The sequence below is a fragment of the Etheostoma cragini genome, chromosome 18 (genome assembly GCF_013103735.1).
Source record: "Etheostoma cragini isolate CJK2018 chromosome 18, CSU_Ecrag_1.0, whole genome shotgun sequence".
NCBI classification, from domain to species: domain Eukaryota; kingdom Metazoa; phylum Chordata; class Actinopteri; order Perciformes; family Percidae; genus Etheostoma; species Etheostoma cragini.
The window spans coordinates 2,798,289-2,809,789 of NC_048424.1; the positions used below are offsets into that span (position 1 = coordinate 2,798,289).

Here is an 11,501-nt window from a genome sequence, read left to right on the forward strand (position 1 = left end):
GTGTTGTTGTTGTTTGTGGTGGTGGTGGTGTTGTTGTTGTTGTTGTTGTTGTTGGTGGTGGTGGTGGTGGTGGTGGTGGTGGTGTTGTTGTTGTTGGTGTTGTTGTTTGTGGTGGTGGTGGTGGTGGTGGTGTTAGTGTTGGTGGTGTGTCTTTGGGCATTTCTTGGTGGGTGTGTAGAAGTCCTGGAGCTTTCTGGGTGGGTGTACTGCGTCTACCTTCACATCAGACTGGAGCCCAACAGTTTTTACTGCGATTGTCTACTTTTTTATGTCATACAAATTAGCGTTTTGTTATTTCCAAAGATATGTGTATGCATATTTATTTAGCCTGTATTAATTGCAGGGTGCAAACCAAAACTTTGAAGTGTTTATTTTGATAACGTGCGAACCGTTAAGGCTTCTTATAGTTACTTCATTATTTTATGATAGTTTTATGAAAGGTATTGCCAACTTATTTATTTTCCATATTGAGTGTTTGTCTGATTCTAACAAAACTTTTACAACAGTTGTAAACATTCGTAACATTTCGATTAAAAAAAAAAAAAAACGAGTCAAACGTAATTTAAGATTTTAACCTCAAAACTCGGTTTTTATAATTATGATTTATTGATTTAGGGACGGTGGTAGACGTCTGTTAGCCACAGAGAAATGAAGAAATGACTGATATCTTAAAACATGTTACATTATTAAAATCCATAATAAAACAATGCAGACAGGAGATGAGAGCAACAAACCTTCAAATTCAGTCTCTTTTTTTCTGCATTTTGACTTAATTTAATTTTTTACATTAATTATTAATTTAACGACTTTAATAGTCTGTTCTCCTCAGAATGGTTCAGATCCAGTTGTGCGTAATTGGAAAACCACCCGCGCGCACTCTCACTAAAACTACAAGTGTCGGTGGAGTCAGTTACGTCAGAGGAAAAAGTCCAAGTTTTGAAAAAGTTTGAAATTATTATCATTTTTTTAAAGGTTAGTTATGGGTCATTTTTAGGCCTTTAACGACAGGGCAGCTGAAGAAATGTTATGGGGGGGGGGGGGGGGGCCGCAGGTCGGAATCGAACCCGGGACCGCGGCACCGAGAAGTGATCTACCAACTGGGTGCTACCCGGTCAGCCAGCTTCAAATCCTAACCCGCGTTTCTAAACAATGAAGGAATATAGGCCTTAATAAATACTAATTTGAGGGAAATAATCTGCTAATATTAGTCTAATATCAATAATAATCAACAGCCAACAGGAAGTGGTCGGAGGAGATCATGCTCAGAGAAGTGATGCAGCTCGTGTAAGACCAGTTTAGTGATCATGTTTATTTTATTTTATTATGTATTAGTTGGTAACATAGTTTTTTATTCATATTTATTTGGATAATACACGTAATTTAAGTGTTTTAGAAAAGTTAATCTCGTGAGGTTTTGAAAGAATGTGTGCCTCCGCGTTTTGTTTGGGTCAAACCTCGCTCCCCCAACACCATGAGCAGCAGCAGTAAGTAGGTCCAAACCATTTTCTCCACTTACCTCTGAGATGTCAACTGCCATTGTTGGCGGCTGTGTCCGCGTCGCTCCGCCCATCTCCTCTTGCCTCTCCCTGTGTGCTGGGAGTCTGAGTCCGGCGGGATAAGGGCAACTCGTCTCCTCCTGCCTGCAGCCGAACAGCTGGACTTCTTCCCAGGGAGACAGAAGAAGCAAAAAGCCGGAGGGAGGGAGGGGGACGCAGGCAGGCAGACCCGACCACATCCAGCCAGAGCACGGGGTGTCCACTCCACAACATGTCCTTCAGCCCAAAGCACTCCACCCCCTTCTCAGTTACCGACATTTTGAGCCCCATGGAGGACAGCTACAGGAGGTTTGGAGGTGTGGATCCCGCTGCGGGGACCCTCGGTTCCCATCTGGGCTCCTACAGGCAGCAGCAAGTCTCCCATCAGCCCGGTATGCAGCACCATCAGCACCCGGCGCAGCAGCAGCATCAGCCGCCTCATCTCCATCACCATCACCACCATCATCACCATCACCACCTGTCCTCCTCTTCATCCTCATCCTCCTCCTCTTCCTCAGCAGCAGCCATGGGACCCGCCGGGCCCTACCACCATGTGCCCCACCACGGGGTCCCGCAGTTCTCCGGGGCCGTAGGAGGATTCTGTAACGGCGGCATCGGGAACGTGGGAGAGCTGCCGTCCTACCAGGAGACGGTGAGGGGCGGAGGGGCGGCGGCGGCGTGGTACAGCAACCCCGAGCCCAGATACCCGACAAGTAAGAGGAGCGTCGCCTAAAAGTTTGGTTTTGTTTTTGTTTTAAATCTGAGAAGTTTTATAAAGTTGGTAGAAAATATGATGGACTCACTTTTACGATGGAAATTATTTTTGCTAAATAATGTCTGATCTAAAAAACCTTTCACTGTTTATTTTATGGTTAATAAATTCTTTTTTTCATGTCCCTCTAGCTGACCTTCTCAGGATTCACTTTCAAACTCTTAATCTTAAAGTTAATAAACTGCGCGTGTGCTTTTACGCACGAGGGAACGAAAACGTACACACGTGTAAAGTTAAGAGAACTCAGGAAGACTAAAGGGAGCTTTTTGTTTTTTATTTCATGGCATTTAAATTACGATAATTCCCTTCTATCAAAACTTCAAACTGGCCTGGTCAGTAAGGAAATATTAGATTAACTTATATTTATTTATTTTAAATCTGAAAAATGTGACCTGGATACTCAGGCCTGAAGCTTTTACGCACGATGGAAAAATACTCCAAATTGTGTTTGAACTAAAGAGAACTCCGTGACATTAACGCGACCCTTTTATGGCATCTAAATCCTACTTTTCCATCTATTTAGACTTTCATCTGGCCTTCTCAGCATACGCTTTAGTCACTTTAAAACAATCTTAAGTTTCAAAATTAATAATCAATTCATCAATTACGCGTGTGCACGATGGAAAGAAAATATTCAAAAATGTGTGAACTAAAGAGAACTAAATTAATTAAAATTGCTAAATAAAATGTCACTATTTTACGTATTTATTTCATTTTATGGCACCAACACTTCTTCTATTATCTCCCTGATAACTTCAGACCGGCCTCCTCAGTCAGAGAAGCTTTAATTAAATTACTTTTCATTAATCTGGGAAGTTTAAAAAAAGGGGGAAATGTGACCTGGACACTGGCCTGCTGCTTTTACGCACGACATGTTCCACTAAAGAGAAGTCAGTGAGATTAAAATGTCCTTTTACTGTTTAAGTTATGGCCTCGAAATTTCTACTTCCATCTCCCATTAAGAGTCAAACTGGCCTCAGATTTCACGTTAAAACACTAAATTATTTTAATTTAATCGGGACGTTAATATAGTCTATATAATGATTACTTTAAACTCCCTTAATTAGAACTTCAAACTGGCCTCAGAATTCAGTTCAGTGACTTTAAACCATTTTCATTTAATGTTTTTTTTTTAAAGTTATTTAAACTTTTAGGGGGTTAAATAATGTAATATCATTTATAATAATCAGATAACGGACACAACGTGTTTATGGCCAAACGTAGGTCTTTAAATACATGTGTTGCTTTGATATTGGGATAAAATCCTAAATAAATTCGAAGATTTTACAGTGAAACGCAACGTTTAGCCTACTTTGGCTTATTTTTTCTCAAATGTAATAGTTTTAAATATAAGTTTTTCAACAAGTTAACGAATTCATCAGCAATAATAAAGACGATGTTTGCGTTTAGATATAAAAATTAGATTAAATGTGTTTTCTTGGATTAAATGTGGATACTCAACTTCGGCATTGAGCTGTTTTTTTTCTTCTCAAAACGTTGATTATTTGTTGGCTAAGTTTCCAGATTCATGGGCCACTCCGGCGGGATGAACATGTCCGGGATGGTGGGCGGCTTGGCGGGGATGGACTCCGGCGCCAAGTCCATGGTGACGCTGCACGCGACGCCGCGGAGGAAGCGCCGGGTGCTTTTCTCGCAGGCGCAGGTGTACGAGCTGGAGCGGCGCTTCAAGCAGCAGAAGTACCTGTCCGCCCCGGAGAGAGAGCACCTGGCCGGGCTGATCCACCTCACCCCGAACCAGGTCAAGATCTGGTTCCAGAACCACCGCTACAAGCTGAAGCGGCAGGCCAAGGACAAGGCCGGACACACGCACCAGGAGGAGGGAAGCGGCGGCGGCGGTGGCGGTCTGTGCTCAACGAGCCACCGCGCCTCCTCCGTGTCCCCGGTCATCTCCAAGAACGGTAAGGGATGCAGGAACGACTCCGGCGGCTCCAACCAGACCGGAAACAGACAGAGCAGCGCGGAGGAGGCCATGACGGGGACCCCACAGCAGCAGGTGAACCAGCTGTCGTCCACGGAGGAGCTGGAGGATTTGTCCCCAAGCCCACCGATGGGACTGCACGGTCAGATTAACATGACGCAGACGGACGCGGCGCTAATAGAGTACACTAACAGCATGATCGGCTCCAATTTACTGTACGGGAGAACTTGGTAGGGATACCGCGAGGACAGACGGGAGCGGGCCTGTGGGGCAGCATTCCCGGATGGATTTTTTAAAGAACCGGCTGGAGGACAAAAACGATCACCAGACCCCCTCCCCCCTTTTCTTTCTTTCCGTGCGTAAAGTTCTGGTTCCTTTACGCAAACAGGGACTCAAAAGACAGTGTTTTTGAGCAATAAGGTGCAAAAATAAACTGTATATATTAGAGATTTGAGCCTGGTCTTAATGTATTTTGTCACTTCATAACAAGATATTTGTTAAATATTTTTTGGTTTTGTAACACAGATGTGACTGCTGCTGCGTTTAAACCATCAAATCTAATTTGAGGGGATTCAGGATGAGGCACGCGCCCTGTGCTTCCCATTCATTTACAGACAAATGAAGCTGTTGCAGGTTTATATATAAAGTCAATAGAAAGTGAAGCAATAGAGACCCGTTTGAAAACAACTATTCCAGACGGGTTCAGAATTTAACAAATGGAGAAATATTTTGATTGATCAGCAAATATTCGTTGTCACCAATTGTTTCGAGTATTGAATAAAATGTCCTTTTCATTTTGGACATGTTAATGCGTTTTTTTTTGTGGAGCCTCAAGCTAAAAGAAATAAAGAAAAAGTAGTGTAGTTTTTTTTTTTTATGCATTTGAAGCAAAAATTACACTTTATAGTCAGAGTGGCTGGTGTAAAAACTGAATTTGGATATAAACTTGTTTTTCTTGCCTCTTCGACACTTAAATGTACCAGAAAATGCTTCAGATCATAAGCAGTTAATCTAAAATATCACTTTTCATTATGTGATAACATCTTCATTCTACTGGTGTATAAAAAGAAAGTAGTGAAGTGTTTTTCCCTTCTTCTAAACTAAAGTCCATTTTAGGGGAAAAAAATTAAACAGCATTTCCTTTTTAGATTATTATATATAATATTAGACAAATATACCCCAAACATTACTGTTATTCTTTTATTCCACACGTTTGTAACCTTTTTCGTTTTTAAACACATGAACAACTTTTGGAGAGATTTGTCTCAAAAATAAACACAGCGGGACACTTTGTCCTTGACTTACTTGTATTTTACAAGTTTTACAGGCCATTTGTCTTAAAAATCACAAGTTACATATTACGATTCTTTGTTTAAGTACAATAAAAAGGAAAAAAATAAAAACAATTTCATTGCTCGAGAAGACAATACACTGGAAAAAAAGATGACATGTCTCCCCTAAAAATAGTCGGGCCCACACCCTGAAAGTCCCAAAGTCAAACTTTGAGTTTAGTTCCAGTTGTATCGTCTGGACGGAGGCGGAGCGGGGTAACCTCGGCCGGAGCTGTAGCCCTGCAACACAACAACACCCTAAAGTTACAACACGTAACTTACAGACTCATCGTGGTTAACACCACTGCTGCAAAAGTGCCAATAAAGTCTAAATCAAACAGTTCCAAGCCGTTTAATTAAATCAATTTGATTTTATCTGCAACAATTTGTAAGTTATGCTTCTCCTTAGCTGGAAGGTCACATTTGCTTCACTTCAAATATTTAAAAAGAAAAAAATCAAACATATCATTCAAAGCCATAAAACCAAACAACAAACCTTGAATTCACTGACTTTAATTCTGCTTTCATGGTGACAAGGAAAAAAAATGGCGACGTTTAGTATTTCATAAGAAGTAGAACCTTTCATGCAATGTGGCGGCGGAGTTTCATCAACCGCCCCGTTAAAAAAAAACTAAAAAAAAAACACAATTCTTAAGGAATTTGCACTTTTGTCAAACGCAGCTAAGTACATATCCTTTGAAATGGTTTGATTTCTGCCACATCTTCATCAAAAGGGTCAGTTTAAAAAAAGCACATTCATCAAGTGTAGAAATAATCCAGAAGACAAGTTGGTGTTTCACTCAGAAATGTATTTTAAAGTTTCTTTGAGCATCACAAACTAAAAAACATGGACAGAAAAACCCAATGGAACTATTTGCATTGATGGATGTGTAAACTAGTAATATTATAATAAAAAATAAATAAACAAAAAGTGCTCAAGCAATGTCACATGTCTTTTAGTCACACACAGCGAACATCTCCTCACTATCTGCTAGGTGTCTGTCCCCTGAACACACTGTAAAAAACGCGGTCTCTGTAGACAGCCCAGGCTCCACTAACGCCAACAATAACAAACTGGGCCAACCTGCACCACCAAACAGTCTTCCAGCCAATAACCAACAAGGAGTTGGTTGAGTCTGTAACGCACATTGTGGAAGTAACCTAGGTGCCAACGCTGCTGCGGTGATGGCTCAACCAACTCCTTCTCGTCTGTTATAGGCTGGAAGACTGTTATGGTCCGTGGTGCAGGTTGGCACACTTTGGTTTTGTTGGCGTGTGTGGAGCCTGGGCTATATCTATCTATCTATCTATCTATCTATCTATCTATCTATCTTTTTTTTAAATAGTGTGTTCAGGGGACAGGCAGCTGGCAGATAGTGAGATGTTTTTTTACAGTGTGTTCAGGGGACAGGCAGCTAGCAGACAGTGAGATGTTTTTTACAGTGTGTTCAGGGGACAGGCAGCTAGCAGACAGTGAGATGTTTTTTTACAGTGTGTTCAGGGGACAGGCAGCTAGCAGATAGTGAGGAGATGTTTTTTTACAGTGTGTTCAGGGGACAGGCAGCTGGCAGATAGTGGGGAGATGTTTTTTTACAGTGTTCAGGGGACAGGCAGCTAGCAGATAGTGAGGAGATGTTTTTTTACAGTGTGTTCAGGGGACAGGCAGCTATCAGATAGGGAGGAGATGTTTGCTGTCAGAGACAAAAAACTTTGTGTCCTAAAAAAGTGACATCACTTAGAGCACCTTTAATATGTGAACTGGCCCTTTAAAGCAAAACTAGAGAAGTTTTTTAACTTAAAATAATGTTTCCAAAACCGTTTCAGTAGTTCAAATCAAATAAAACTGAAGCTCAAATAAAAAAAGAAAAAGAAAATTCAAACTAAACTTCCTCTGAAGTCTTGTCGGTTATTTTGAAAGTTTGAACTAAGTTGAGGGAGAAATTGACAACCTCCAAATTTGACTGTTTAAACTTTCTTCAAAAAAAAACAACAAAGGAAGAAGCTGTTGACCAATCAGAGCAGCGACTTCATGTCAGCGAGTTGTGTGTCTCATGAAGGTCTGTTTGAATCATCTTAATCAGTCAATTTTTGGATTTGACTCTGCTTATTTTACTGTTTAGTCAGTCGGACAAAACTAACATTTTAAAATTTCCTAACAAGTTATTATCGACTAAATATTTAACAAATACTAAAATAACAACAACAGATACATCACTTGCATCATTCAAAATATTACTAAAACTGTGGGAAAATCAATTTTTGGCGTAAATCAAGCACTTACTTAACTTAACATTTAACCCGCTCATCTTCTGAAGAATAAATGACGACTCAGAACGTAAAAGACAGGATTAAAAGTTAGATTGAGAAAAACAAAAATGCTTTTAAAAACAAGTCACACTGAGCACAACGCTCACCTCCAAATGAGTGAACTGGCACAACTTGTTTAGCATCAGCTTCCAATCATTAGTTGTTGTTTAGTGAATCACAGCTCGGACCGTCCTAAGCGCACAGGAAACTAAAAGTCGTCTTACGTAACGTGTCGAGTTTAATCACGGCCTGCTGAAGATGAAACTCCGCCCCCAGCTCGTCAGCACAGACGAGATGTTTGTGTGATTTGGAGGGTTTACCTGATGCGGTTGTCCCCGGGGGTCCCGGCGACCGCGCCAGTCGTCTTGGCGGTCGTTGTAGCGCTGCTGGTAGGACCCCCCCGCCGGCGCCCCTCCCTGCCCGCGGCTCATGTTCTGCTGGTAGGCCGACTGCTGCGACTGGGCGGCGCGATCCCAACCGTGGCCCCGGGTGGCCCCGTACTGCTGCTGCTGCTGCTGGGGCTGCTGCTGCTGCTGCGGCGGCTGCCTGGAGACACCCACACACACATCAAACCGGTTTAAGGACACTTTTACCAAGGTCTTTTATCAATACTACATTTTCTGATCTGTCAGAGGAGGATTATAAAAAGACCTTGGAAGAAGAAGAAGAAGAAGAAGAAGAAGAAGGAGCTGCAGTGGAAATTGAAAACACGTCTCTGAATCGGTCATGCAGTTAAAACACTTCACCTTTGGTTGAAAAGCACAAAATAAAAAATATTATGCAACAATTTCCCGGTAGTCTCAGAAATAAGTCACCTTTTAATTAATTTCTCACGACTTTGTGCTTTACTTAAAAAAGTGACACAGAGTCAACTTATATCCAGCGAGGATAAAAGAGCATCATTTGGCTCATTAGGCGTCCAGATAGGAGTTTAAAATCTAAAGCTCTGCTTGCTCTATCCAACGGGCTGAGTATCAAACAGGAGTTTGGTGCCAAAATTAGACTTTCTTCAACACCTTCCTTTGAGTAAAATTAACATGTTCCATGTAATAATAATATGTATAATAATAGTAATAAAAATAGACCCATCTACAGTTATTTGACAAAGAGTATTTGTCAAATAACTTTATAACTATTACTAATAAACTATTTTGATAATTGATCAACCGGTTCAGTGATTTTTCAAGTAAGAATAGAGCTTCAACCAATAGGAGGTCTCTACCACTTTCACAGTTTTAGATTATTAAAAACCAAATCTGTGTTTTTGAACTGTTGGTCGAACAAAACAATTTATATTTTCCTTTATTTTCTGACACGCAGATTTATAAATAAAAATAATTACAAGTGACAGCCCATACAATTTTTTTTAATTTAAAAAACAAAACAAGAGTTAATCTGAGAAATGTTGTGATTTAGATCAGGAAGTGTTTGACCATAAAAGATCAACTTTCCCTAAATTTAATTCTTTAGTTCAATTAAATTTTATTTATAGTATCTATCATAACAAGAGTCATCTCGAGACACTTTACAGATAGAAGAGGTCTAGACCACTCTATAATTTACAAGGACACTATATAAGTAAAAATTCCAGTAATTCTTTAACATGATTTAAGAATCATTTCAACATTTTTTACTCAGCATGTCCTGTTTTTTCCTTTAAAAAGAAAAAGAAAAGCTCTGATTTCACTACTGAAGAAGTTTACATCTATTTGTGTTACAGGGATGAAATGGACCTTGTGCTCCAACAAAGGAGGCGACCTTTAACTCTGCTTTAAAGTGACCTCGCTAAAACCCCCTCGACTGGCGTTTACCGAGGGGTCGAGCTCTCGAAGAGATAAAACAGCCTCTCCTCTCAGATGACTTAGCAAAGATGCACATGAAAGAACAGAGTATGAAATAAACCATATTCACATATGGCTCGGATCGTCCTCATCCCTGAAATGAGGCGAGCCGCATTGCGTCCGTGGGACCGAGCGTAAAGACGCCTCGCCACGGCCCTCCAAACCACGGCCGGACAATGTGTCCATGCAACAGTGATATTAAAAGTCTCTTCTTAGCAACAATGAAGGGAGAACAAGCTAAGAGCGACAGCCCCATCCCTCATTACTGAACCATGTCACACTCTGGCCAGCGCCAGACTTAACTTGGATAATCCCCTCTTCTCCAAGTTCCTCCTGCATTTCATTTGGTCCCGGCCTGAGTAGTTAAAGAAACAGTTTTCAGTCGCCGCTAATAACTACTGACCCGAGGTGACACGGAGCCACAATGGGCCTGAAAAGTTGAACTAGAGAACCTGATTAGGACTTTGGAGAGGGTCTGGAGCCAGAATCAATAGCTGGACTATGCGGGCAGCGACGTCGGCGGCACAGGGAACGACGCAGCCTCCAAAAGCATTAGTGATGCCTCATTAAGTTGCACAAACCTCCTCGAGAGAAATTTGTTTTAGAGCGTCAGGGGGAAAAAAATCTTAATTTAGCAGAAGCAAAGCTAGATGGATGGAAGGAAGGAAGGAAGAGCGCTGGTGTAGAAAGGCTGAAAATCTGCTACAATAACCCCAAACCAAGGCCTTGACAAGATGTTCAATGCACTATTATTGTTAACAGGAAACACACAGAGGGAAGTTTAATGAAAAGGATGTGGAAATCTTTACAAAATATTAAAAAAAATGGCACAAAATCAAACTAGCTTTTTACAAAGATAAAGTCCTTGGTTGACAATGTAACAAATGTTCCCGTTTTAGAGGCAACAGGTCTTTCACAAGAACGAGGAAGAACTGAAGTAAAGACGTAAATGCAGGCTAACCATGAACTTTACTTCCGTAGACGAGAAGAAAACGCAGATTGACAAACAAAAAAACGCAGACCAAGCGGCGGACTCACCTTGGATACTGGGGCTGGTGGTAGGAGGGAGGCGCTCCCAGCAAGCTGTTCTGCCTGGAATCTACGGAGAACAAAAGACAACATGGTCACAAGTGGTTTCGCTGAGACAAGCATGAAGTTTTGGAAGAAAGAGGATAAGGAAGGGGACAGACGACAGTTTATCCTAAATCTGATCTTTTAACACACACATAATATATATATTTTAAAGCAGCAGCAGTACGGAGGAAGTTATGTTGTTGATCTTAGATCTTTTTCAGGATTTTGGGGGAAAGACAACGAGTGGCCCGGAGCGGATATACAATTAATTTGTCACTTTCGTTAACATTGCGAGTTGAAGGTCTTGTTGGAGGTCTGCGCTCTCCAAGTGCCCTTCTCATTCTTTTAGGTTTTACCTAAAACTTTAACATGTGATTCATTTTAAATACTAAACAGGATTTTTCAAAAAAGGGAGAAAATAAATAAATAAATACATTTATATAATATATAATAATATAATAATATATAATAATAAATAAAAAGAGGCCAAAACTTGAAAGATTTGACATTAAACATGGAAACTAATTAACCCAATTCAAATCTGCTTTAATCTTTAATCAAAAATAATAATAAAAATAATGTCATTGACACAGAACAAATCAGTTGTCATGACAAAATTAAGCTTTTTCAAACGCAGAAACACGGCCAGCTCTGGAGAGGTGGAGGAGGGCGGGTGGGGTGGGTGGGTGGGAGGTGGGGGCG

General features: G+C 40.8%; 2 protein-coding genes across 6 annotated transcripts in view; one reads left to right on the forward strand and one right to left on the reverse strand.

The window, feature by feature from the left end:
• The first annotated feature begins 1,522 nt into the window (after positions 1 to 1,522).
• Positions 1,523 to 4,930, forward strand: nkx2.4b (NK2 homeobox 4b). 2 transcript variants are annotated; one of them, XM_034899380.1, is made up of 3 exons: positions 1,523 to 1,927; positions 2,054 to 2,248; positions 3,825 to 4,930. In XM_034899380.1, the coding sequence occupies exons 1-3, from the start codon at positions 1,768 to 1,770 to the stop codon at positions 4,478 to 4,480; spliced, it is 1,011 nt and encodes a 336-aa protein (XP_034755271.1). In that variant the 5' UTR covers positions 1,523 to 1,767; the 3' UTR covers positions 4,481 to 4,930. The 2 variants fall into 2 exon arrangements, with proteins under 2 accessions (XP_034755271.1, XP_034755270.1); XM_034899379.1 differs by having other exon boundaries at positions 1,523 to 2,248.
• A 502-nt stretch (positions 4,931 to 5,432) lies between these two features.
• Positions 5,433 to 11,501, reverse strand: part of xrn2 (5'-3' exoribonuclease 2) — a 40,933-nt gene continuing 34,864 nt past the window's right edge. For 2 of the 4 annotated variants that reach the window (XM_034899350.1, XM_034899349.1), the window contains exons 29-31: positions 10,764 to 10,824; positions 8,205 to 8,430; positions 5,433 to 5,817 (exon numbers count right to left, since the gene is read on the reverse strand). In XM_034899350.1, coding sequence (XP_034755241.1) covers positions 5,755 to 5,817; positions 8,205 to 8,430; positions 10,764 to 10,824 — 350 coding nt within the window. In that variant the 3' untranslated portion in view covers positions 5,433 to 5,754. Of the gene's footprint in view, positions 5,818 to 6,073; positions 6,099 to 8,204; positions 8,431 to 10,763; positions 10,825 to 11,501 lie in introns of all 4 variants that reach the window. The other 2 variants (XM_034899353.1, XM_034899351.1) reach the window with 2 other exon arrangements.

Excerpts from the sequence above, each read along its gene's own strand:
- nkx2.4b (XM_034899379.1), top strand. The coding sequence starts at position 1,768 with ATGTCCTTCAGCCCAAAGCACTCCACCCCCTTCTCAGTTACCGACATT. Across the intron at positions 2,249-3,824 it reads CGAGCCCAGATACCCGACAA|TTTCCAGATTCATGGGCCAC; the intron begins GTAAGAGGAGCG and ends TTGTTGGCTAAG.